Raw genomic sequence first — 26,519 nt, 5'->3', positions numbered from 1 at the left:
AAAATTTCTAAAGCACGGTCTTAGCCAGTCATTCGTTTTTTTCCAAAGAGCTTATAATACAACTGTGCTTGGGCTCTGTGAGGTCCAGAGCTGCTTTAGCTAAAACGTTAGTTGACTTTGTACACAAGTCATATCAGTTGACTTCCCTACAATTCCAAAGTGTTGCCAAAACCAGATGTGCCTCTACACGCTGTCCACATCAGGAGACCGATCCATGTGACAACCAAGCGGCAAGCTTTGACAAGCCAAGGGGATACTGACTTTGTCCCACACTTCCGTGATACAGTAACACAAACTTACTTTTCTTCTCTCCAACTTTGTCTCTCACACACAAATATATACATAAAATGTTACACAGAAACCACCTTTAATTTACCTGTAGTGGGATCACCCTCTTTCTCCTTTTGTCCTTTCTTACCCCCCTTCTTCCTCCCTTTCCTATCTTTCTTCTTGGTCTCCGTCATGCTGTCACAAGAAAGTAAATCCTCTCGGGAGAAGACACAGGAAGAAGAAAAAAACAGGTAGTAGTCCTATTGGCAACGTGTGGCAAGTGGGCACCACCAGACTCTGAGGCTGTTAGAGCGTCTCTCCTCCTATATAGACTCACACCAATCAAGTACAGCAAGGAACCACCTACTCACAGCAGGGCAGAGGGAGGGAGAGAGAGGGAGAGAGGGAGGGATCGGGGAGGAAAATAGGGAGAGAAAGGTAGAGCGGCACTGCTCGAGAAACTAAGAGGGGAAAAGTGAGAGAATACAGAGGGGAGGGAGGGAAGAAAGAGGGAGGGAGCGAAGAAAGCATTTCCCATTGCTTTAAGGCAATCAACTGTTCCCTTACTATATCTATCAGATAAGCAGTGGCTCTTCCAGGCCTTGCAGCCACAGCTGAGGACAGAGAGAGACCCGGAGTCCACACAGAAATCAGCCCATTCAAGCCTCGCTCGTAGCCAACTCTTCTACCTCCTACCTCGGGAGCATCTTCTCCTTTCTAATGACCCATGCAAAATAAAAAAAGAAAAAGTGCAGCGAGACCACTTAAGTTGTCCCCACTGCACTGCTGACCCCACCCAGATAATTCAGCCGGAGACCTGCCCTTGCCAGGTTGATCATGTCGGCCGGGGTCCCAAAACACTTCACATCTGGTTCAGATTTGCCGAGCACAGATTCTGTGGATATAATGTGCAAGAGAGCGGCGTGTGAATGTCAGATCACAATCTGCGACAGACTGCTTCTTGCAAAAATTACACAAAATCATCTCCTGGCTTCCCTATAGCTGCTCCCCTTCCTCACCTCTCTCGTCTGTCAGTCCCCCACCCTCCCCTCGGGTCTACAGGCGAGTCACAGCTTGTCTGCGGTTGTATCCCGCTCTTTCCCTGTCGCGGTTAGCCAGGTGTCATCAATGTCCACGCAGCAGTGGGGATTTAGAGGCATTAAGACAAGCTTTCATCCTTTATGCATATAATACTAGACCCTGGCCTTCTGCAAATAAGTCAAATCCATTCTAAAAGGTGAGTGGGCATCGCAGTAGACCGTTTGAAAGCACAGAGGAAAATTGGGCAAGGGGAGACGCATATAAAGGTAGGGCAGGGCTGAGTTGAAGGCCACATGTGTCCAGAAAAACAAAAATAATCCAAAATTTTCTAAAAGTGGCAACTGACTCCCTGCCTGACTTTAACAAGAGGATATTTTACTAAGGTTTGTATGAAACAATATCTAATACAAACATGACTTCAACAACAACACCTCTGCGGCTAATCTGTTTATCTTCATTTGACATACTGTGACTACATGACGATCGCAGTCTTATTTTAAGCCGCTATATGAAAGTGAAGTTTTCTAATTTCATGCTGGCTGAACTCTGCCGTCCTGCTAAGTGGCAACAAAATAAAAACACGTCGAAACAACAGCAGCGGAGTGACTCTCAATGAAACTTGTGTGTTAAATCAGTAGATGAGTCATCTGCGGGGCCCTCCCGGGGTTTGTCTCAGTCCAGCCCTGCGAGGACTCTTGACGTTTCTTGGGAGGAGGCGGCGGCAGCAGGGATTGGAAAAAGGGGGCAGCAGAAGGGTCATGTCTTAACAGGTCAGCGCACTCAATAGCATAAGCCTCATCTGTGGGCAACAAAACTGGAGGGGTCAAACCGAGGCCAAGGTCTGACACGCCAATCAGGTCCAATGTAGTGCTTTTCCTACTCTCCTCTCCTCCCAGCGGTTGTTCCCGATGATCTAATCTGTCAGCGGAGGTAACTGAGGACTGGCAGGGGCTGCGGCGTGTCAGAGAGCTGCCCTCCTTGCCTCCCTGTCTCCCCTCCCAACCTCAACACTCACTTCCTCCTCTACTATTCAACAAGATGAGACTCGTTCCCGGGCCCGTGTGTCTCTGGGTGGGCGTGCGGTTTATGTATGTGTCAGAAATGTGAGTATCTGTGACGTCAGGACAAAAGAAACTGCACTTTCAGGATGATGGGATGTGTATTTAGATTGCCCATCTGCGTGCCTCTCACAACGTTTCCCAACCTGCCTCCTCTTCAAGATCCCACGATTGCCTCTGAGCAGAGCCACACAAGATGCAAATTGGTGAAATGTAGCATTAGCTGACATGAGTTATGAGGGAGTGCTGCACGTAGCCGTAGGAGCATTGGGAGCAGGTTAACCTCGGGGTTAGTGTGGACATCAATATGGAGCTCTTGTCTCAAAGTTTTTTGCAAACTTGCCGAGCTGCTGCTGAGCAAATTCTACAAATTTGTAGCAGCATGGATGCAGAAATGTACGAACACTACTAACCACGACTGTGTCCCACTTGACAGAGTTACATAAAACATGGATATGCAAAAAGTGCATGCACACACACGAGAGAGGGGGAAGGAAATGGAGTCCTATTAGACAACACACTGTAAGAATCTTTTTTTTTTTTTGTCCTCAAGATTGTGTGAAGAGCTCTGAACAAGGTTGAGCTTTTTCTATATGAGCTTGTGGAGTACAAAAAGTGTGTAATGAACGCCATTTTTTCACGCCCAGACACAAATATGGTCACGGACGTGTGCATCTAAATCTCTTCCTCTTTTTTTTTTCTAGTCTACTCAAAAGCATCTGCTGTTTTTCAACAGCCGTGGGCCGTCCTTGGATCGGGGTCTGGAGGTGGAGGGGCACAGTGGGCCAGTGTGGGAGGAGCATCACTTGAAGAGCACATCCCAAAAGAAAAATGGAGCCAACCCCTAAAATTTCTGACATGGATCCTTTGTATGCCCCGCTCATAAATGCTCCACAGGCCCCATCTCTGCCTGCCTCCTAATCCCTCCTCGCTTAAAAAAAAAAAAAAGGGGGAGACAGCTTCCCTGTATGATGGAGCTGAGCCTCCTAACAACAGCATACCTGCACATCATCACGTTGATACCGCTCAACAGCTCTCCTGCCCTTTCACAGGCACCAGAGTTTATCTTTTTAGACATAATGGCTTTAAACAGCCATTAGGTTGTGTTGTTTACATCTGTTGGCTTTTTTCGCCAACAAAGTGTATATGGGTGTGTGTGTGTGGGGGTGCTTAAAGTAGGGTATAGTGCCTGCTTTTAACATACGTCTGTAGTCTTGATTCTCAGAGGTTTCTAGAGAAACAAGGGTAAATGGAGAAGAAGGGAAAAAAGAAAGGAGGGAAGAAAAGGGGAGGACAGAAGGTAAAAAGTAAGAAAGACTTATGGGAGTTGAAATAATGTCCACTTCATTGGACGACAGAAAACAGCCCCACCTGCTGATATTCACCTTTAAACAAGGCTTCCTCAGCTGACCGTATACACTGAGGTTTGTTGTTGCAATAACACCGGCAGGCTGAAATAAAAACCTGCTCATCCAGCAGCAATATCTGTTATAAGTACAGACCAAGGAGATTGCGTTAAACACAAAAATATAATCTGGTTGATATTGCTGCTTTTTATTGAAATTAGGGCTGTCAAAGTAAACGTGTCAATAACGCGTTGATGCAAAATCGTTTTAACGCCACTAATTTCTTTAACGCATTAATGCAATCAATGTTTCACAGGTTGTAGCGGACTCAGTTTTAAAGCTAGAGTGAAGATACTGGAATCATATGAAACTATAACAACCTAAGGAATGCAGCTTGTCATGAAGGAAGCTAAATAATGCTCCAAACCTAAGCTAAATTTTGGTGAGGAAAAACTAGCAAGGCCATTTTCAAAGGGGTCCCTTGATCTCTCACCTCAAGATATGTGAAGGAAAATGGGTTCTATGGGTACCCACGAATCTCCCCTTTACAGACATGTCTACTTTATGATAATCACATGCAGTTTGGGGCAAGTTATAGTCAAGTCAGCACACTGACACACTGACAGCTGTTGTTGCCTGTTGGGCTTCAGTTTACCATGTTATGATTTGAGCATGTTTTTTATGCTAAATGCAGTACCTCTGAGGGTTTCTGGACAATATTTTTCATTGTTTTGTGTTGTTAATTGATTTCCAATAATAAATATAAACATTCATTTGCATGAAGCAAACATATTTGCCCACTCCCATGTTGATAAGAGAATTAAATACTTGACAAATCTCCCTTTAAGGTATATTTTGAACAGATAAAAAATGTGCGATTATTTTGAGATTAATTGCGATTAAATATTTCAATCGATTGACAGCCCTAGTTTAAATGTATGTACAGTGAGTGTCTGTGCAAGTGGCTCTCTGCATGAATGACAGTAGATGAGAGGCATGTGATGAGACACTGTGCTGGCTGGTGAAGCCCCCTTACAGACAGACACGACACACATCAATGTCAGTGACATCTGGAGGCCCGAGGAAGGGGGCTATTTTCTCAAGGTCAGGCTGTGCCAAGGTCAACTGAGAGTCCAAATCAGAGTGTTACTAATGACTCTGCTCAGCAACAGCTGAGATCAGGATCACAGAGAGAGACCAGATATCACATTTGCTGCCTCATTTACAACAGAGCAAAACGGGTGGATGAATTCAAATCGAGCGTGGCTTGTTTGGCGTTTTAGAAATCAAAGAGAAAACAGCAAGAAATAATTTAAGTGTTAAACAAGGAAGTGATCCTGGGTGGATTCGGCTCTTTGACGTTTCCGCAGCACATAGCTGTCACCATGGCAACCGCAGTCTTAAGGGTAGCAACTAGAGTGTGTGAGAGAGAGAGAGATGTGGAAGGGCGGAGTGAGGATGAGAGACAGGGAGAGACAAGAAGGGATGCAAGCGAGAAAGTGGGAGATAATGTGTGAGAAATACAATGGGAGGAAGGGTGAGAGGAAAAAAAAAGGTAACGCGGGGAGAGCAATGAAGAGAGACGGAGCAAAAAAAACAGAGAGCGAAACAAAGAGAGGGGTATCCACCGAGCAGCTGCAGCCCGGCCACTGTATCGCTCCATAAGAGAGATGTCCATGAGTAAGCCTGTGCCAAGCCTGCTGGGAAGCACTGCAGCAGCATCTCAGAGAGAGGGAGAGATGACAAACATCAGCACTGAGCATGCTCCACTCTCAGGGCCACTGAGAAAATGAGATTTCAGCTCTTTAGCCTCTCAGTTTGTTCAGTTCTCCAGCTCTATTCCAGCCTCCATCTGTCGCTATCCAGCTATTCATGAGCACATCACACCACCCTCTCTGCTTCAGAAGTGGCTCGGCGCTGGATAAAATGGGACTGATGTGTCAGATAACTGATTGATCTAATGGTAAGAGGCATCTTTCCCCCACTTATGGCCACGCTGACTCATATTGTGACAGGCTTGATTGGGGGCTGAGAGGAACAAGAGACGAGCATAGCAACTCATCAGCCAATGGGGCATGATACTGCAATAACAGGCCGGTAGACACACACACACACACACACACGCACACGCACACGCACACGCACACGCACACGCACACACACACACACACACACACACACACGCAGCCCCCGTTGTTGCCAGATGTGATCTCTGCGCCTCCAAACTCTTACTGATCGTCTTCCTTATCTGGACGGCTGCCAGACCGGCACTGCAAATGACAGCCATACATTTGTGTCAGACCTGCAATTAAGCCGAGGTTGATTTATTTGGTTTTTATTCTTTCGGCTTGTTCTGCGGGCGGACAGACAGACACACCCACGTTGTGACATAATTGTGCGCGTTTTCAGTTTTATGACTGGAAATTGACGCCTCTTTTTGGCATCAGTCACGGTTATGTGATGAAGTGTGCGTGTGAGAGACAATTTGTTTGTGCACTGTATGTATTAGGGCTGGGACGATACACATATCTTCCGATTCAATACTATCATGATACTTGGGTGCCGATTCGATATGTATTGCGATTCTACAAGTATTGCGATTCGATATTACGATTAATTAACTTTTTTAACAAATGGACCATGGGAAAAAGCTGAATTATGCACTTCTAGGGACTTTTACTTTTGAAAATATCTAAATTAATACAGTAAGAATGATTGATTTTCAGCATGTATGTAGTCAAATAGTATCAGTCATTGTCAGGTTTTTCTAAAAAAAAATTCCAGCAACTTAAAAATCAAAGAATAAAGATATTTCCCTCACAAATTAGTGATATTTTCTATTTAATTTATAAGGGACATGTAATGTTTTATATTTCTGGTTAATATAATCCAATCAATCTTATTTCCATATATGTATTTTGTATATAGTTCCCTTTGTTAACACCTTATTTTGAAAACCGGACGTAGTCACATGTGTATACTTCCGCTAACTTTGCCAAGGTCGTTGCTAGCTCTCCCGTCAGCTCCGTTCTCTTTAAACATCCATGGTCAGCTCCATCGGGGGCCGTTTGTATGCATTTATCACAAATGTCAGTATATGGGTGCTCTACAGTTGTAGCGTCGGCCATTTTGACCACAGAGATGAGCGTGACGGCCAGCTTGACTGCACGTTACGCAATACAATAACGTTTCCTGTCCATGATACAGTTAGCATGCAGCTTTAGCCGTGACGTATCTCTGCTTTTCCTGACAGACAATGTGTTTCCATACTTAACTGTATGTGTAGTGTTTACCACTTTAGATTTAAAATGTGAGGGTGCAGGTCGTACAAACGCCAACCCTCCGCCGTTTTCTACTTTTTCGTTTCGGCCGGCTGCGGTTTGCTTTGGTTGACGGATACAGAATGGATATGACGTCACATTACTCAGACTACAACAATAAAAGCGGTAACTTCCTTCTACCTCTGCATAGAATCAAATGGAGCACTCATATGATTCTGGCATAAAAACATTGATTTCAAAATCGTAAATAAAAAAAAATTGTGATACTTAGATGAATCAATTTGTTTTCCCACTTCTAGTATGTATAGTATGTGTTCATGAGGAGGACACAGTATATGATGTCAACTGCCACTCAACTTCCACTGTGGCTAAAGTAGCCAACACTAAAATACTTTCCCGCTTGCTGATAGCATTGGTGATAAAACTTTGCATCAAAGTTGATGTGCTACATCCTCATCTTTCTTCACTGATAACAAAGACCCTCTCAATTGGACAATAATAGCTTGCGCTGATACTGAAATAGCACAATTTCTTTTAATGACAGATGCTGTCTGCTCATGACTTTGATGATCCTCTTAAACAAAAAAAAGTCCGCTCTATCTTCTTAAGGCTGCCTGATTGAATCTCTCTTTCCCTCTGTATTTAAACATATTTATTTTCCTTTCTGTCTGTCTGTCTGTCTGTCTCTCTACCTGTCTCCCTCTCTTCTGTCTCAGGAAGAGATAAAGAGGTTTGTGTGACTGTGAGCAGATTGACTTGAAGATAGAGGCTTGGAAGCAGATTTCTTCCACCTCCTCATTCTGCTCTCTCTCTCTCTCTCACCCAGATGAATAGACAAACAGTCTCCCACATGCTCTCACAGTTTATCAAACACACACCCACATGGAACCAGGTCTTCATGCAAACACATATGTGCGCTCTCACCAGAGGGAACACTCAATCTAAGTGTCCCCGGGCCGACAGTATACACTGTCACACTCAAACACAAACAGACCCCCTCAAACACGAACAGACGCGTACGCATGCAAACACACAGGTGCATCATCATGTAAATAGAAAGGAGCACATGGGTCGCTGAGGCGTTCAAAATGGACCTGTTTTCCACTCACAGTGTACCCAATACAAACCGTTCCCTTGTATTTCATTTACGAAACTAAGACATCTGAATCACAGCATAACACCAGGCTTGTTGTGTGTGTTTTTTTCCATTGCGTACACATTTTTCCCTCGAAAACCAACTGACTAAATTTTGTATACATCTTGCATAACGTGTGAAAAAAACGTACTTAAAAAGAAACTACTAAGTCTTAAAAGAGAATATTTCAGTATAGCTATAGATATGACGCTGTATTCACAATCTTAATCTCAGGAAAGATTAAAAATGATTCCCCAACCTTCATGAATTTGTTTGAGCAAACCCATAACTACAATAGTAAGTAAGCACTTAAATTGTGGATTGAAATAAATACAAATGATAAATATCACTTCACTGTAAATGAGTCTATCAATCACCATTTCATACATGTCTAAAATGGACTTCAAACTGCAGAAGTGTAAATTTACACAAGGGAAAACAAGGGAAGGTTGTGCTCTTATCAGCAACCCCCCCTTCAAAAACATGCGTGCATCCGCTCTCTGCTTTGCATTCTTCGCATCAAATCAAATTCCTTTTGCGCTCTGCACTTGTCCTTTATCTCCAGAATGTGCTTTTAGAGCAGCACAAACATGTCACAATGAGGACACTGCGAGGAGTTTCACACAGAGTGAAACCAGCCTCTTGGTCGAATCATTTGCATTTTCTGCCTTTTTGCCTCTCATGAGCTGAGCTTCGGAGCTTATCAACAGTCTGTCTTATCTTTTTGTTTGTTTTTTCACCAATGGCTTTTTCCTGGAAAACAGGCCACTACGCATGTGTAAGTCTTAAATCACGCTTTGGCGGCATAAGCCCAGATCAAGGCGAGTCTCAAACTGAGTGAGCTTGATAAGTGGGCAAGAGACCAGACGTGGCTGACAGGAAGCCAGGACCGTGGTTGGGTCATCTCAGAGCGACGGGATGACTGCGCGGGCCCACAAAACCCTCTCTCCACCCATCTAGAAGCAGTTAAATTCATCGCCAAGTGCACCAGTGACTGACAACCCGGGTACTAAGAAGGAGGTCAAAGCTAGCTAAAGCTGTAATTGTTCTAAATAGGCAAGCAGTCAGTACTGCCAGTATGAGCGGCTTAGCGATGGAGGAGCAGTACAAAAGCTTAAACCTTAAAATCTAATAGTTGAGTTTTAGCCAGCAGAGTATTAGTTATTGCTCAAAAAGCCATGCAGTAATATTATAATACTAAACCATGGTTGTAGTCAGAGGGCAGCACAGGTGAGTGTACACTTGTTGACCACAAAAAGGTACAATTTTGAGGTTTTTGTACTTTACTCGAGTATTTCCATTTTATGCTACTTTATACTTCTAATCCACTACATCTCAGAGGGAAATATTGTACTTTTTACTCCACCACATATATATATGTATACATGTATACATTTGTTAACTTAAATTACTTTGCAGATTAAGATTATTTACATTACAAAATATAAGTTAACTAATACATTATGATGTATATATAAACCAAGTAATAGTAATGTAAAATAATTCAAATTAGCTCCACCATTACCAGCTGCAACATTAGAGTGATACATCAATAATTATAATCCAGTAATATAATAAAGGCTGTATAATTCTAAAATGTGCCCTTCTGCATAAGGAGTACTTTTACTTTTGGTACGTTAAGTATATTTTGATACTAATACTTTTATACTTTTACTAAGGCCGTCAAAGTTAATGCGATAATAACGTGTTAACGCAAATTAATTTTAACACCACTAATTTCTTTTCGATTTTTAGATCGTAGCGGGCTCAGTTAGTTTCAAAGCAAAGCCAGAGTGAAGATACTGGTATCATATCGAACTGGAAAACCTAAGGAATCCATTGGTACTAACCGTGTCATACTAGCTTGTCGCGAAGGAGGCTAAATAGCGCTCCAAACCTACGCAAAATTTTGTTGAGGAAAAAAACTGGTATGGCCATTTTCAAAGGGGTCCCTTGACCTCTGACCTCAAGATATGTGAATGTAAATGGGTTCTATGGGTACCCACGATTCTCCCCTTTACAGACATGCCCACTTTATGATAATCACATGCAGTTAGGGGCAAGTCATAGTCAAGTCAGCAGACTGACACAATGACAGCTGTTGTTGCCTGTTGGGCATCACTTTGCCATGTTATGATTTGAGCATATTTCTTTATGCTAAATGCAGTACCTGTGAGGGTTTCTGGACAATATTTGTCATTGTTTTGTGTTGTTAATTGATTTCCAATAAGAAATATAAACTGTACATACATTTGCATAAAGCAAGGATATTTGTCCACTCCCATGTTGATAAGAGTGTTAAATACTTGACAAATCTCCCTTTAAGCTACATTTTGAACAGATAAAAAATGTGAGATTAATTTGGGATTAATAATAATTAACTATGGACAATCATGCAATTAATCGCGATTAAACATTTTTATCGATTGACAGCCCTAACGTTTACTTAAGTAAGAGATTGAATGCAGGACTTTTACTCATAACTGACTGCTTCTACACTGCAGTATTGCTACTTTCACTTAAGTAACAAATCCAAATACTTCTTCCACCACTGCAAACTGCTAAAATAGTTAATAATTACAGATTTTGACACATTGGTACATTTTGTGTTGTTTTTTTAACGCTGGCTTGCTTACAGTTATTTCATTTTATGTTTGATAACTGCCGGCCAAGAGCCTAATGTCATGGAGACAACAAGGGAATGAAAAGAAACATGCCTAGACAATGCGTAGAAAAAAGTACACATCCCAACAGATGTGATGGAGGGAAAAGCGGAAACGGGGCTCACACTAGAGGGACTTTCTGTAACACTGATCTTACTGGCTTTTACAAAGTACAACAGAACCTCTGCGAGGAATGTTGCTTTCTCATTTAGGGTAGAAAACACCCCCGGAGTTAAGGAGTATCAATATCACAAGGGGAGATATATTCCTCTTTTGTCTGCGTTCGCTGCAGTGAGGTGATGGTTAGTGTGCTGGTCTGTGGGCCAGCTGGGACACATCTCAGTTCACCCGTGCACTCCACACACACACACACACACACACACACACACACGCACACACACACACACACACACACACACACACACACACACACACATAAACACACCCACACACAAAACGCACGCTGAAGCTTGCTCGACGCTGCTCACTATCTTTCAACAACAAGCTGAGCAGGGACCAGACGGAAAGAGGTCCTATTTGTGCAGGAAGATAAATACACTTCTGCACCCCAGTCCTGTCCCCTCCAGATTAGAGCAACACAATAATGAGCAGAAGCACTGGTGGAAGGTCAGAAGAAAGCGAGGGTAAAGGATAGAGTAACAGCCTACTACCAAAACACACACACACCCCACCGCACACATAGTACATGCCGGAGTAATCACGGACAGACACGCATGCTTTTATCTTTCATTATCAGGACTTAATATTGTCTAAATTAGCTACAACATTGGGTCCCTTGTACTTTGCATGTGGATTTAACCATTCAGGTGTGTTATACGGTAAAGTATGACCCTTATGAATATGGATGTGTGGATGCCTACTACCTTTCCCAAATCATTCACTCTGGAAGAGCTCCAGGATTTACAACTTGATGGCGTCACAGTAATTAGGAACACAGACAGCACGCATGAGTCGCTATGTGTCAAGTATCTGGTCATCCTGTAGTGGGATGAATTGAAATGGGTCTAAATATCCACATACATACTGTAAATAATCAGGAATGCGTGCGTCAAGTTGTTTACGAGTTATTCTGTGAGTCAGCAGTGTCATAATCTTTTATCAGCTCCTCCTCTGCGTTAGGACGGCAACGCTCAATCACGGACCGCAGAATTAGGCAATTCATCTCCGCTCCGCTATATGAATGCATGTTTTCTCTGCTGAAACAAACCTCTGGCTCAAAGCAGGAGACCCCTCCACTGTTGAGGGAAACATGATTTTTCTTTTGGTCCACTTCCAAACACTGCTAACAAGCCATTCCATTCTGTTTAAAGTCTTTTCATGTTAAGACACACATCAATCCACACCTACAACATACCTGAGGAAACAAACCTTCTCTCAGGATATGCACTGTGTGTGAGTGTGTGTGTGTGTGTGTGTGGGGCGAACATGGCCGGACACGTCCCTTAAACACACCGGGAGGCGCCCAGCGGGAGTGCCGGCAGCCCCTCTTTTCAACACTTCGGCACGCTGCACACAAACACAGTTGCCCTTCCCATGGTCCTTTTGTTCCCCTATCGTTTCGTTGAAGTTCCTGTCATGGACACTGTCAGCTCTCTCTGGACATTTATAACTGACAGCTATATATTACACGTTTAGACAAAATATTCACTTCAAAGCATGATATTTTTTTTTCAGGACTACATAATCACACTAATCATGCTCGAATCACTGCGCAAATACAGACAAACTAGCCATCTCACAACTGACGCAGGAAAACATGCATATGCTTGCCGACACAGAATTATAGCAAATGCACTGAAATTCAGACAATTACCCGAAGAATAACACACCCAAACACTGGCAAGCATCTACACAGGCCTGGGAAGAAAATGTACTTTATATTGGGTGCTTAAGAAACTGTCTGATGCTAAACTTGATGCAGACAAATAGAATTGGAAGTTTTAGTTTATGCATGTTTTAAAAAAGATTGTAAAGGTAGAATATGTGGGTTCGTAATGAATAGAAGCAGCATGCATATTACCATAACATGAGCTAAAAATCCTGACGTAACATAACATGGTGAAAACTACAAATAAAACCAAGAAACTGGTGCATGGTGAGTGAAGCAGCAGTGGCATGGGGGGGGCTACAGTATGGTAAATGAATGCCACAGAATGAGTCTGCAGTGAAAGGTTATCTCCTGCACTGTCCTTCAGTGTCATGCTGCTGCTTCCTGTGAATCTACCCGACTCGTTGGCGAGGAGACGTCTGCAATGAAGAAGCACCCAGAGCTACAAATGAATAACTCACGAGGAGGTTTCAATGCACAAACTGCTGTAATAAATCAATTCTGCAAGCTGCATATTCTAAACAACACAGACTTGCATGCACTTTTAAACAGACCTCATGACCAAAACACAGAAAGATGTACATAGAGACGCAGCATTTAAAAATTGCAACATTGCTCAAGTTTTAACTCGTGTCCTTCATTGACATTGGCAACAACACAATGCACATATTCTTTAAAAAATGTGTGACATCGCACTATAAATAAACCACAGCCGAGGTTGACATTGACGACCTTAAGCTGTTTACACAAACCTTTGATACCCTGCGATTGAGGATCACTGTTGACATCTATAAACCAGTTTATGGAATATTATGGAATGTGTTTTCTGCGGTGCTACGCCCACAGCTAAGAAAGATCTACAAGAGAAAAGAACAGGAAAATTTGTGCCCGCCAGCTTTACCCGCCCTCCTTGGACGCAGAAATAGTAGGTTCCTTCTACACAACATGCCAAAACAATGTTGATCTCAACAGTAATTTGTGTGATCTTGACAGTCCTGACAACAAGCCTGGTGTTATGGGCAATTATACGGTTCATAAAAAAACATCTATCAACTGCGAATTTAACCCTGTGTCAGAGAGTTTGCGGAGATAATAAGCGCCAGAAGTGGGTAGAGAAAGATTTCACATGCCACAGTAACCAGTTTAATATTAGAGGAATCAAAGCTGCTTAATCAGGTTTCAGATCATTGAAAAGCTTACTTGGGTTTTTCAGAGTTATGCATTGATTCAGAGCTGGATTACCAGACTAAACAGGGTTAATAATGGAGCTGTCGATAGATAAACTAAGCCAAATTCATATGAAAGAATGTTAATAGCCCTGAAAGAAATTATTGGCAGCTTTTTATTCACCCAAGTATTAGTCAATCTGTTGGCCACATATATGTAGTACAGACGCAGGGCATAAAAAATACTTTATTATCTGAATATAACACATTCCAGACTTTGTGCCAAAAAAGACGGACAAAAAAAGTTTTATTAATGGTGGTGAATGATTGATTTCTGTTCCGTAGTTGTTCTGGTTGCAAAATGACAAATCCACGGTCATGCTAAAATACAGTACTAGACACACAGACAACATGTGTTGCACAGTTCATAGCGTATGTTCAGATTTTTCTGCATTTTTTTTTTTATTTTAGCCCCTGATTTCTTTCTGATACTATTTGTGACTTTAAAGGGTTAATTTTGTCAACAACCTTTTCAAGCTGTGCGCACAAAAAAAAGATGCTTTAAATATTTAATTACATGCACTGGCTGCAGCCTGTGAAGGAAGAGTATTGCAGCCCAAGATAGCTGCAAATTACTGAATGATTCAAAAGGCAGGGTAAACTTAAACTGCTGCCTTCACAAAGCAGTCGGATACAAGTCAAGTAAAGAACAGGCGTTAAACATTGGAAATGAATAGGCCATACTATAGAGCACGTTAGTGTTTATGTTTTTTTGTGATTTGTCTATAGTGATATTTAATATAGTTTATATTGTTCAATGTTAATTGTGATAAGAAAGAAAGAAAACTATATACAGGACATCATCATTTGTAAGGTATCAATCCTATCTAATACTGTTGTGTTTAAAAGTGACTGATTCTTTGTTTTTTTTTTGGGGAATATCTAGCACTGGAGGATGTTTTTATCTGCACAACAGCTCAGAGTTATTACATGGCATCTTTCTGACCTCGGCCCAACACTGTACATGACGGCTTCTCCCTGAGGGACACCATTATGGTTAGTTTAGTCAAAAGAACACACTGGGTTATAGCTGACTGCAGTAGGAGTAACACTAGAAAGATGGCTTCCTCTTGTGAACAAAGTAGAAATCCAAATGGCAGCGACTCTCACAGTTGTTATCCTGCGCATATCTCACAGGCTGTGCCGTGACTGTGGGCTTTTGAGTGTTTTTGACACGGCTCCAGCCGCAGGGGCAGGGAGTCTAACAACTGCTGGGACATTCCCAACGGACTCATCCCTTTCAACTTTTCGGTGTTTCTCCTGCTTCCTGATCCTGATCATATACTGCCTCATTGTGGTGAAGGCAACATTCTTCAGTGGGTTGAAAAATCCAGAGTCCTAATTGTTGGAAAAGACAAAATACTGTGGTGTTTTTTGTTTGACTGCTGTTCTGTTTAGTATGACGTTTACTGTGAATTCTGCTTTGTCATCTCAGATTACAGTTATAGTCTGTATATAGGGGTTTGGTTGTTAGTGAACAAACAGCTGCTTGCTGCTGGGCAGCAAGCAGTGATACAAAGTCGACATAACTAAACTAAGGATTAGGAATTGTTTCCATCAATTTCAGTTCAGCAACTAGCAAAATATCTACGTAGAATTAAATTGTAATTTCATTGGGATTGCAATTTAAATGCAAGGGACTGTGTTTGCTGTTCAATTTACTGCAGTTTATCTGATTTAAGGAATGAATGCTAGATGTAAATACAGTTTGATATTCTAGAAATATCATATTATACAGCTTGTTTTATTTAGCAATGAAGACACTTGAGACATCCGTGATGGAAAGGCTTAGTCATAGCAATAATGAAGCTAAACACCACAACAATCATTTTACAAATACATAAGATCTTAACAACATGTTTTAAGATGCTAACATGACCCCTGTCTTCATCTTCTTATAGTCATATTAAGGTCATCTCTTAAAGTGTACATAAAAAGAGCCACTGACTGCTCCCTAGTTATAGATATAAAGCATATTCTACATTCAGACCAGCTGTGGAATCCCACACAAATGCCAAATGATCTCATGGCTTAATGCTGATAGCATAAGACAAATGCAATTCTGCCACCAAACCCCTCAGACATAAATGTGTGTCTTCTCTGAAGATAGAATAAAATTCTACTCTAAATGGTTTTGCTGCTCCAAAAGCAGCTTTCATCCCATTTTATGAATTCAAGCCAGAGATTAATGGAGATTATTGGTTGTGACATTATGTACTAACTGTAAAACTAATCTGCATTCACACCACCGGCGGCCGACCTGATCCTGCTCCTCTGTCTGATGGCGGATTTCAGCCAGCTGCTTGTAAGCTGCAGTGTTGCAGCAGTACTGTAGAGGATACCAATGATGGTGTTATATATATAACAACACCAATGTTTATGTAATAATACAAAGAAAATAGTGACTTGTTTATCAAATTTCTTGCAATACGAATACATGTAGCCTTGGTCGATAAAAGTTGGTAGAAATAGTCTAGCTCTCAAGAAAATTTCCACCACATTCATGAACATATCGTTCCATCTTGCTCTAATTAATGTACAAAATTACATTAAAAGAGAACTAATAGAACTAAACTATATATTACTAACGTTACATAGATACAAATATGATTATTGTTGATTATTAATACAAAATGTCAACACAGTAAGGAGATAAAACATGTTTTAAATGCAAAATGAATATTTTGCCATTGATTTTAACAAAATTCTAACTAAGAAAACAAACTATCTGCCCCCTTTTTGCTGACATGACCTTTTACTAGCTGTTCTGGTTATCTCAACAGTACCAACATCTAACAAATATGTTTAATTCTTTGAAAATAATTAATTTGATATAAAATTACAAGAACAATTCTGCATGGCATTGCAGACATGTTCTCATAGTTCTTAGAGTAAGCACATTATTCTCCATGAGCGCAGACATAATTCTGTATTACAGCATGTCAATTTATAATCATCGAAAACATTGGGCATGTTAAACAGACATTCAAACCTGTGGAAAAGATCTGGCACACTAGAGTGGTTAAACCACTCATGTAGAACTAAACTCATGTTAATGGCTGGCAGGATTTTAGTTCTGCGGTGAAGCACATTAGAGCAGAATTAGGAAGTGATAACAACTTTTCAAAGAGAGGCAGTTTTCATCAGATCATCGGATCTGTTGTTGTTATAAGAGTATGTAGTATAATCCTGTGGTCTATCAAAACACAACTTTGTTTTCACTTTCTCATTTTCGTTAAGTCTTTTAGGAGTATAATCCTTGAAGTCTCCACAAAACTCACACACTTCCTGTTTTTGGGATTCCTTTAGCTCAGTATGAACTTTGGAGCAATATAACTCACATTAAAATTGGAATGACAGGGAAATAAAACTGAATATCATTGTCAAATTTCAGTTTTCCATACCCAAAAATACATTGATGAATCTCAATTTTGTTCTTTTTTGCTTCATTTTCTAAGGGTGGACATTGGCAGTATTATTATGGAACCTTGTCACCCTGCCGTGCTTACGATGTCATCTGTGATGTTATCACATTCTGGATATATTCGTCAGAGGCCTTCTTTGACCTCTCTCGGGACAGGCATTTTGTTCAACTAATAACCTTAATAATGCTGCATTACATTTAGATGAGCACGTCCCCTGATATTGCGCATGCTGGCTTATAGTGTGCCATTGTTACCTGTTACACCTGTTCTTGTTTTGGTATGACAAGTCAAGCTGTACACGTTGAGCAAGGTCAAGTGTTATTCTGACCAAAGTAAAGACGGATACTCCATCAGGTATTGTGGCATGCCATTTTCTAAATAACTATATAAATGGGATTATTTGACATTAGCTGTCATAAATGACAAACTAAGTATATTCCTATGGCTAACAATCTTTGAACTACACAGGGTGTGATGGAAAATTCACATCACTGCTCCACTTTACTGCTCCAGTAGCACGAGGTAGGTCTGCCGTCAGGGGGGGTCAAGGGTACAGATGACCTCGGCCCAAGGCCAAGATGGGGCCCATGCAAAGGTCTAAAGTTGACCCTTAAAGTGGCAGTAGGCAACATATTTTTGCCATCGTTGGGCAAAAATTCCATAATAACCTTTCAGCATATTGTAATTCAAGTGTTCTGAGAGATAACTAGACTTCTGCACCTCATCATGGCTCTGTTTTCAGCCTTCAAAAAATCTACCCCGTGACGGGAGACTTTGACCAATCAAAGGTAATTTCATTGAGAGAGGGCTCCTATTGGCTGTGCTCCGGTCATGTGACCGGAAGTTGGCATTCCTTCACCAGATTTCATAATGGCGGCAGCGTCACAAACTTTCTCATTTTACAGCTAAACCGTGCACTACAAGATGATTCTGAAAACATTTGAGGCGAGAAATAGGCATTAACATAACATAATATTGATTCATATTTGATCAGCGCTGCCTAGTTTGACCGTTTGGTCGGAGTTTGCGAGTGATTGACAGCCGTCTCTCATAGACAACAGCTGGACAGCAGACCACAGATCAGCTCTTACTGCTTGTTTTCCTCCAGTCTGTGAAATCTTGCAGATGCTGTTAGGAGCACCAGAGGACACAGAGGCGCATGATTTTTTCAGGTTACCTGTTTCATGTACTACTGTCACGATATAGCAACCATTTTATAAAAATAACTTTTTTTAATCATATTTGCTCGAATCTCACCTACTTCAGCTATAAATGGGCTCAAGTACAACAATTTACTAACTGACTTATATCACTGACAATACAAGTCATATGTATTTACATGATGAATACATTTAATGTTATCATTGATGACACCGATACCCCATCCCCCTGCAAAAAAAATCAGAGGCTCAAAAAAGAAGAGGTGCAGAGAGAAAAAGAAAATGAAAGGAGCAGAGAGGCAGTGACCAAATTTCTGGCCAAAACACAAGTGTGAAGAAGCACCAGGTATGACAGGCGAGGGCTGAACGTGGCAAAGATGAGGAGCTAGGCAGACTAGCAAATAACACCTGCTGTATTGGGCTCAGTTTTAAAGCTATAGTGAAGATACAGGTATCATATGAAATGACCTGGAGTGGGTGTGAATGAGGGGCACAATTTGGAAAAGTTTGCCCCCTGTCCATAATTCCTAGTGGCTGGCCTAGGGTGCTGTTCTAACCGAAAAAGGTTCAATAAACTGAATTTACGCCACCTGTCCAGCACCAAACGGGAAACACACAAAGTTAGCGACTAACTAGCTACTAAAGAACCAAGCTACAAACCCAAATATCGTATTTTTTGCAGCACTTCTTAGAGACCAAAACAAACAAGGAGAATGAATATTGGACTTATATTCATAAGGTGGCCAGAAACACAACTCCAAATAAATGCTTACGCTGCCCTGTGTTAGCTAGATGTATGAGGCCACTGTTTGCTAACACATATCTAAAGTCAAAGTTGATGTGTTTGGCAGCTTGTTGTGATGTCCCTCTGCACCAAAAAGGCAAAAAAAAGATAATTTAAAGTCAATTTAAACCCTTTAGCATTAAGTGATCTTTCCAAATTATTGATATTTATTATATTTCTATATCTAACACTCTGCTTTGCTTTGCTTTGCCTTGCTTTGGTATGCTAGCTTTTATATTAGCTAGCACAATGCTAAGTTAGCCTGTTACTCACAGGTTAGCCTAGACCAAAGCTCTTTGCTAATACTGATCATATCTATGTTTTTTAAACAATTTATTTGCTCTGACTTTTATATGCCAAAGATGTCACATAGTTGTGTTGAACCACGTTTTAAAAAAGCAATGAAATCAAACAAAGGAGTTGAGTTATTCCGACAGCACGCAAAATTAATCAACATATTGATATATGCTACGGGTTTGATGGAAGGTATGGCTTTGCAATTCCAATTCCAACATAGCGTGTGGGTAAACAGAATGGAGGGAGATACAATAAGAACTACACTGAGCTATCAATGGTATTTTTGCATCAAAGTTTAGAAATGTATTGGGCAATGCCAGTGAAACCATTTTGGTTAGTGTGCTATGACAGTGAAAGCCAGCTTAACTAACTGCATAGCTCTACAGTAGACTAGATCCTCTTAACAACACACACCATGTCTTTACCCTGATTAATGCAAGGCTGTATTAGTTTCAGCTATGCACACACTAAACACACATAAGCACAATGGGACTATATAGCATCTGCACTTGTCTATGCAATTGGTGGCATACAAAAGAGTTGAAAAATATGATCCAAACAAAAAAAATCAAACGGCTGATGATTTATACATTAACGGTACATTTGCCAACTTCCAACAACTAACTGGAAAATTCAACCTTCCTACGCACATTTTTTTTTTTCAAAAACCTACATAAACATTTCCCCAGATATTCCAAAAGAAGCCCCTTTTGAAACATATGTATATAATAGGTTATGTACAAAAACTAAAGGACTCACATCTGCTATATATTTTATAATTAATGGAAAATTACCAGACTATGAGAAAACATCCACAAAAGGAAAATGTGAAACAGATTTAGGATATATTTATGATGAAGAGGATTGGGAACTATTAGAACAGACGCAGACATTCCACAAAGGAAGAACGTTTTTTGATTTTAATATACATCACGTGCTTGCCAGCACTGAAGTGAAAAAAATGCTTTATAACCAATTGGAAATCTGAAGATTCACCATCACCAAGATACTGGATTAATGAGCTTCTGTCTTATTGCACACCAGGAAAGATAATGCATAATGTAAGAAAGAAACCTGCAACCTTTCAGAAAATCTGGCTGCTCTTTATCGACATTCTGCCAAATTTGAAATTAGATGACCCAAAATGTATGACTCTTCCTGGATCAACTTCAACTTTAACTTTTGAAATATATAGACTTTATTATTAGATTTTGTTCATTAATGTGTACATATGTGTATGTGTACATAAATTAAAAGAAACAAGAGACGCATAGATGGGAGATATGCCTATTAATATGCATATGTATCTGACTTAAGTGTGTGCATTTGTTTTTGTTTGTTTTGGTCTTACATTATTATTACATTTTTATTGTATTTATTTAGAATCATTCTTAATCATCATTAGTATTATTTTATTTTGTATTATTGTAAATAATATATTATTATTTTCTATATGTATTTATATGTGAGTGTGTGTGTATATTTATTTATTTATTTTATGTTTCATTTTATTATAGGTCAAGTTTTCTATTATTAATATGTCCTATATGTCATTATCATCACTATTTTACTTGAATAAATATATCTTAGTTGATGTATCGTAATTTTTTTTTTAAATTCATGCACAAATGGAAATGTTCATGTACCTAACATATTACAGCTGTACATGAGCATCATTTATTTTTTCAAAGAAAACAAATCCTTACGAAAAAAAGAAAATTTGATCCAAAACATTTCTGGATTTTTAGATGGATAATGAAGCCTAGACTAATGTAATTTGAAAGGACTATACTGAATGTACAATGCTTCAAAGTAAATGCTGAGAAGACCAAAGTTCTGCAGAACAGAAATTTAAATTAGTCATCTAACCTCCGCAAACATGCATCATTCTGAAGAGCTTCACAATGCTTTACAGAAATAGTGAATCAACTGACACTGTAGTGGACTAGACACAGCATTGTCTTACATAATACTACTACAAAACGCACAAATCTGTGCTCTGCAAACAGGTATTAACCATGACCAAGAATCAGTAAACCTAAATTCCACCATAAAAACAGTTCTGCCACTGCAGAACTGTGACATTTGTAGACACAAAAGATAGAGACCCAACGTGCCAACTCTGTCATAATAATAGCTTGTAAAAGTCTGTGGAGTAAAAGTCTGAGTGATTGTGAGAAAGTGCCTAATAGGAGAGGAAAATGAAGGGCCGATTACTGAAAATGGCCATGCCCTTTTTTCATACATCTTATAAAAATACATCAAGCTGTCTCGTCGGAGTAGAGTAGCCGAGTGGAGAAATTCTACTACATAAATGACCCAGTGAACATAGGAAGCAATCCCCACAAACATACAGACGAAACAAATTCATGCTTCCTGCTGATCAATCTCATTAGCCTGTGCTCTGCCCTGGGCTACAGAGACACCACAGCATTGACAGTTGAAAACACCTCAATCATTCTTATCTAAACAAACACACATCCTGTACACGGCAATAATCTTGGTGGTGAAATACAGTAAATGAGCACCTTTGTCACAATCAACAACTGTTTGCTACGTTGCCCTTGAGTGCGCTATTAGGGTATAAGGACCAGCCTGTGGATGCTTGTTGATTCATGCTACTGCCAGACGAACTTGTGGTGTAACAGCAGAACCCAGTCGCCGCCGTTAGCAGCTGTCATTCATGTTCTATGTCTAGCTCTACTGAGGAAGTCTCTCAATTCACAGAAAGATGCATAGCTCGGGGGCAAAAATTCTGCCTGTCTACCACCTCAATGCAGCAGCTGCGACCTGCATATATACAGCGAGAACTCACGGTGACAAATTAATGATAGAGTGTGCATTCACATTGTTGCATTCATTTACTTCAGAGAAATGAAAAATGAGCAATAAATAACAGTGAGAAGTATGAAGGTGGTTTTAGGGCAATGTGTTACTCCTCAACTCAGATGACCTTTTTTTTTGCATGGGTTTGCACCGACTCCATGCTCCCACTAGTCTGCACACACCCACACACATGCAAGCACAAAATGCAATTATGTAGGTCATCCTCCATGAGGTCTATGGATAGACAAAAAGCTAGGGACCTCACCTCACCACGTTTGTTTCATTACACAGACTTTTGATTTAGACTGAGCCACGAGGGACAAAAACACTATTGTCATGCTACATAATAAGAGCTAAAAGGCAGATGTGACATACTTGAAATTACAGCTCTAAGAACAGCAATGTCAGACTCCAACTGAAAGATAAAAAAAGCAGTGCATAATACGCAGCTAACCAACCAGGTTCAGTGCTTCCATACCAAGCCTACCGACACATACTGAACAGCAGCTAAAAGGAGGAGAAAATACAAAGTTTGCACTGAGGAATAGGTCAAAGGTCATTTCAGGTGGCTGCAATCCTATAGCATACGGTCCACTGCATGTTACCTGCCTTATTCTGTGAAACAAATATGTCAAATATGCTTGCGCTTGGATTAAATGTTAGGCACATTTCCTCTTAATGATGACAGTGTTGTGTCATCATCAGTGACTTGTCACAAAGCAGCACTGGACTTTCAGGAAACACTTGCTTACCATGTATTTAGATACAGTCTGTACTACACTCTCTCAGCCACATACAACATGATCTGCTTGCAGCCAGTATGAGCAGACAGATCTGATTAGCTTAATATGTATGTTTGTTGTAATCTATATCAAAAGAGCAGTATTTCTTGGTGTTTTTGTTTCCTCTTTAGCAGGAAGCTCCTAGCTGAGTCCTGAGGAAAGGGTGCAGGTGGTAACCACTGTAGGTAGCCTGTTTTTCAGGCAGCCAGAACACAACAACTGCATCACTTTGAGAGCTGTACAGTATGTTCGTTGAGTCCCTCCTGGTTCACACACTTGGGAGCTGATGCACGAGAGGGATTCGAGGCAAATTTGGGATGTGTGCTAAGCGGGCCTAGATGCAATATTTGGGCCCAGACAAAGCAGCAGTTCAAGGTTCAAGGCTAAGCTTTAATAGCCTAAAATATACTGTAGATGGACTGATCCAGTGTTAGGGGACTTAATATGAGGGGAAAGAAGTAGTCAACAGCATTGTTGATCTTGAGTCCCTGCTGAATGAAGCTCAAAGGGACAAGATGTCAAGGGACAAACTGTTTATCAGTCTGTATGAAAGGCTACGTTTCAAATGGCATGATTAGGGAGTCAGAAAAGATACCGTGATGAGATCAGCCCCCTCAACTACAATGGCCCACCAGAGCAACATGTTGCTGGGTGCTTTGAACTAAACAAAAGAGATCTACAGAGGCCCAGGAAGCGGGCGTGGCAGTTCTCTCAGGTAATACAGCGATGTGGTGGCCGCGCCAGTTTGATCACGTCACTCTCTGACGAGCTTTGCTAAGTGACGGAAGAACTGAGTGGGTAATGTTTGGGCTGCTCAAGGAACTCAACAGGTAATAAGGTCCATTTAGTGTTACCTCTCTAATGGGATGATGAGTTTAAAAGCCACAGTGAGGGTGGCAAAATCAAGGATAGAGGGGAAGTGTCTCATGAGTACAGGCTAAGAGGATTTAAGTAGGTAGAGAGAGAGTTCAGAGCACACATCATGTTCTAGGCCACAACATTTGAGTGGATGTGCAAATGTGTGTACCATACGATGGTAGTAAAAGATTATTATACGTGCAACATATGCTCTAACTGATTCAAAACATACAAAGTTTGGAAGATGAGCTGCCTCACATTAGGAAGTTGTGTTGCAGGCTGACCAGCACATTAGTTAGTAAAGGAGTGGATCCTTGACAAGCACTGTGTTTAAGATCAGTTACAGACACTGACACTACTTTATAATTAAAGTAGACTCATTTTACCCTGATGAAGAGCTGGAAAGACACTCCCTGTGTGTCATTTAAGCAGTTGACAAGTGGCTTTAGCTAAGTCTAGTCATGAATTCTGTCACTAAACAATGCACAACATTTTTAAACACAAATGTGTGTGTGCACCCACGCACAAATGCACATTAATTAAGGTATTTATGTGTAGCCCACACCAGTGCAACAGTATGCTGCATTGTTCTTAATCAATAAACAAAATAATCAGCCTTGCTTTTCATTTGTGAAATACTACGAGAGAGAGAGAGAGAGAGAAACCACTGCCCATCGAAATATAAATACACTTGAATATCATCAGTAACAATGAACATACTAAAACAGAAATAAATAATGCATTATTATAAATAAAATGTGCTTGGTGTGATTTTAAAATGACTCCCTAAGGGCGACATCTACTGACCAAAATCCATCCCTGAACCACTTGTGCATGAATCTAAAAAAAAGAGGAAAGTGTTGGGTGGTAAAGTTGATCATTTGATATTTTCCAATAACTATAACCCCATCTGTTCCAGGTTAGGATTACACCACAACACTGCTAGATGCATGTGTGCATACAGGACTTGCTCTACTATGCCATAGTGTGGGGTATTAAAGCATTAAAGCAGGGCATGAGCCTAAATATAGCCTAAAGTAGGAACCAATTTGCTTAGGGCGGCGTGATTTTGCACACGTGACACACCGGTGCTACAGGCCGCTGTCCGTGGTGCTGAAACTGAACCGGCTCTATGCAATGCATGTGCTCCATGATCACATAAGTTGCTGCTACTATTTGGGAAAATAGCAATTTGTATATGGACCCAATGAAGTCAAATTTGCAAAAGGATGTGCCTGAAACGTTTGAATGCGGGTTTGCAGGATGCAGATAGTTCGATACACACAAACTGCAATTCCTCACAAGCAACAGTGCGAGGCGCATGTCTGATGCAGTTCAGGGGAGAGAGAAAGAGAGAAAGAGAGTTTGATTGATCATGTGGGCTATGGGAGCCTGCGAGAGTTGTCGAAAATTGCTGCATAGACGCCCCTTAGGCACCTATCTGGTACCCACTGACTCCAAAAGCATGCCGTGGCCATAATAAGCACAATTCACCAAAAAAAAAAGCCCTAAACCAGTGGGGGGGCTGCTATAACAGACTCTTCCGGGTTGGACTTTTTCTCCGGTATAATCCACAATACATTCACTTACCGCAGTCCTCACACAAGATCTTCCCAACATCCTTTTTGAGGCTTTTCACACTCGTGTCCCGAGGCGCAAACGATGCCTTGTACACCAAGGGCTCGTCAGTGGGGTCCATGAAAAAAATGTACTTGTGGTTCTTCTTCACTTTGGTGCACGGAGCCTCGGATCCGAATTCCCCCACGGTGACGAGCTGCTCCCGCTCCAGACCCCCGCTGCTCAGGGGCCACACATCCAGCACTCGGACATGCACACGGTACGGCTCCTCCGCGGACACGTTCGCAGGCGTAGACTGCACCTTGCCCTCGATCACCACGGCGGATTTGTAAACCTGGTCCTGCAGGGAATTCAAAGTCGGGGAGTAGCAGGCGAATGAGACCCCGATGACCAGCATGGATAAATGGACTGAATCAAGCCTCATGCCGCCTGCTTTGGCTCGGTGGTCGCTGGTCGCGTTGCGGCTGACAGGCTCTCTCGGCTGTGGGGCGATGATGGCGATGGAGCTGGAGCTGGGTGGTTGAATGAAGAGACGAAGAGTAGGCTCCAGTAGCACGGCAGCGCGGCAGACCTTGCATAAGTGTCCATGCCATCGGGATCCGCTGCTTCTTCTTCCGAGTGCTTTTTCAATGGGCAACCGCGGGGATGATGCTGGCTTTTCAAATCCAGTCACTGCTTTCTTTCTGCTAATAATAAGGCATTGTAGATCAGGAATTGATGCCCCCCTTATGCTGCCATAGTAGCCTTAACTGCAAGACGACGCCACTCTTATCTTTGCCCAAAAATTGCAGTGGTGGGGTACCGCTATGAGGATGCTCTTCTGTAGCATCTGCAGCGGAGGGAAAAGACGCAAAATGCTGCAGTGAAGCACAAGTTTTTTTGGTAGTCCGCTCGCAAAACATATAAGCCACGTTTCATTCCCCAGAAATAAAGCGATATT

The 26,519-nt window shown here is 41.3% G+C and overlaps 1 protein-coding gene across 4 annotated transcripts in view; it reads right to left on the bottom strand.

Moving 5' to 3' along the window:
- Positions 1-26,316, bottom strand: part of LOC119476066 (pro-neuregulin-2, membrane-bound isoform-like) — an 86,056-nt gene extending 59,740 nt beyond the window's left edge. For 3 of the 4 annotated variants that reach the window (XM_037749253.1, XM_037749252.1, XM_037749254.1), the window contains exon 1: positions 25,592-26,316. In XM_037749253.1, coding sequence (XP_037605181.1) covers positions 25,592-26,003 — 412 coding nt within the window. In that variant the 5' untranslated portion in view covers positions 26,004-26,316. Of the gene's footprint in view, positions 1-376; positions 729-25,591 lie in introns of those variants that run through there. The other variant, XM_037749255.1, reaches the window with a different exon arrangement.
- Between the last annotated feature and the right edge of the window lie 203 nt (positions 26,317-26,519).

Source organism: Sebastes umbrosus, chromosome 17, assembly GCF_015220745.1.
Source record: "Sebastes umbrosus isolate fSebUmb1 chromosome 17, fSebUmb1.pri, whole genome shotgun sequence".
Taxonomy (NCBI): domain Eukaryota; kingdom Metazoa; phylum Chordata; class Actinopteri; order Perciformes; family Sebastidae; genus Sebastes; species Sebastes umbrosus.
Note: the sequence above shows the minus strand (reverse complement) of the source record. Positions and strands in the feature narration are given on the sequence as shown.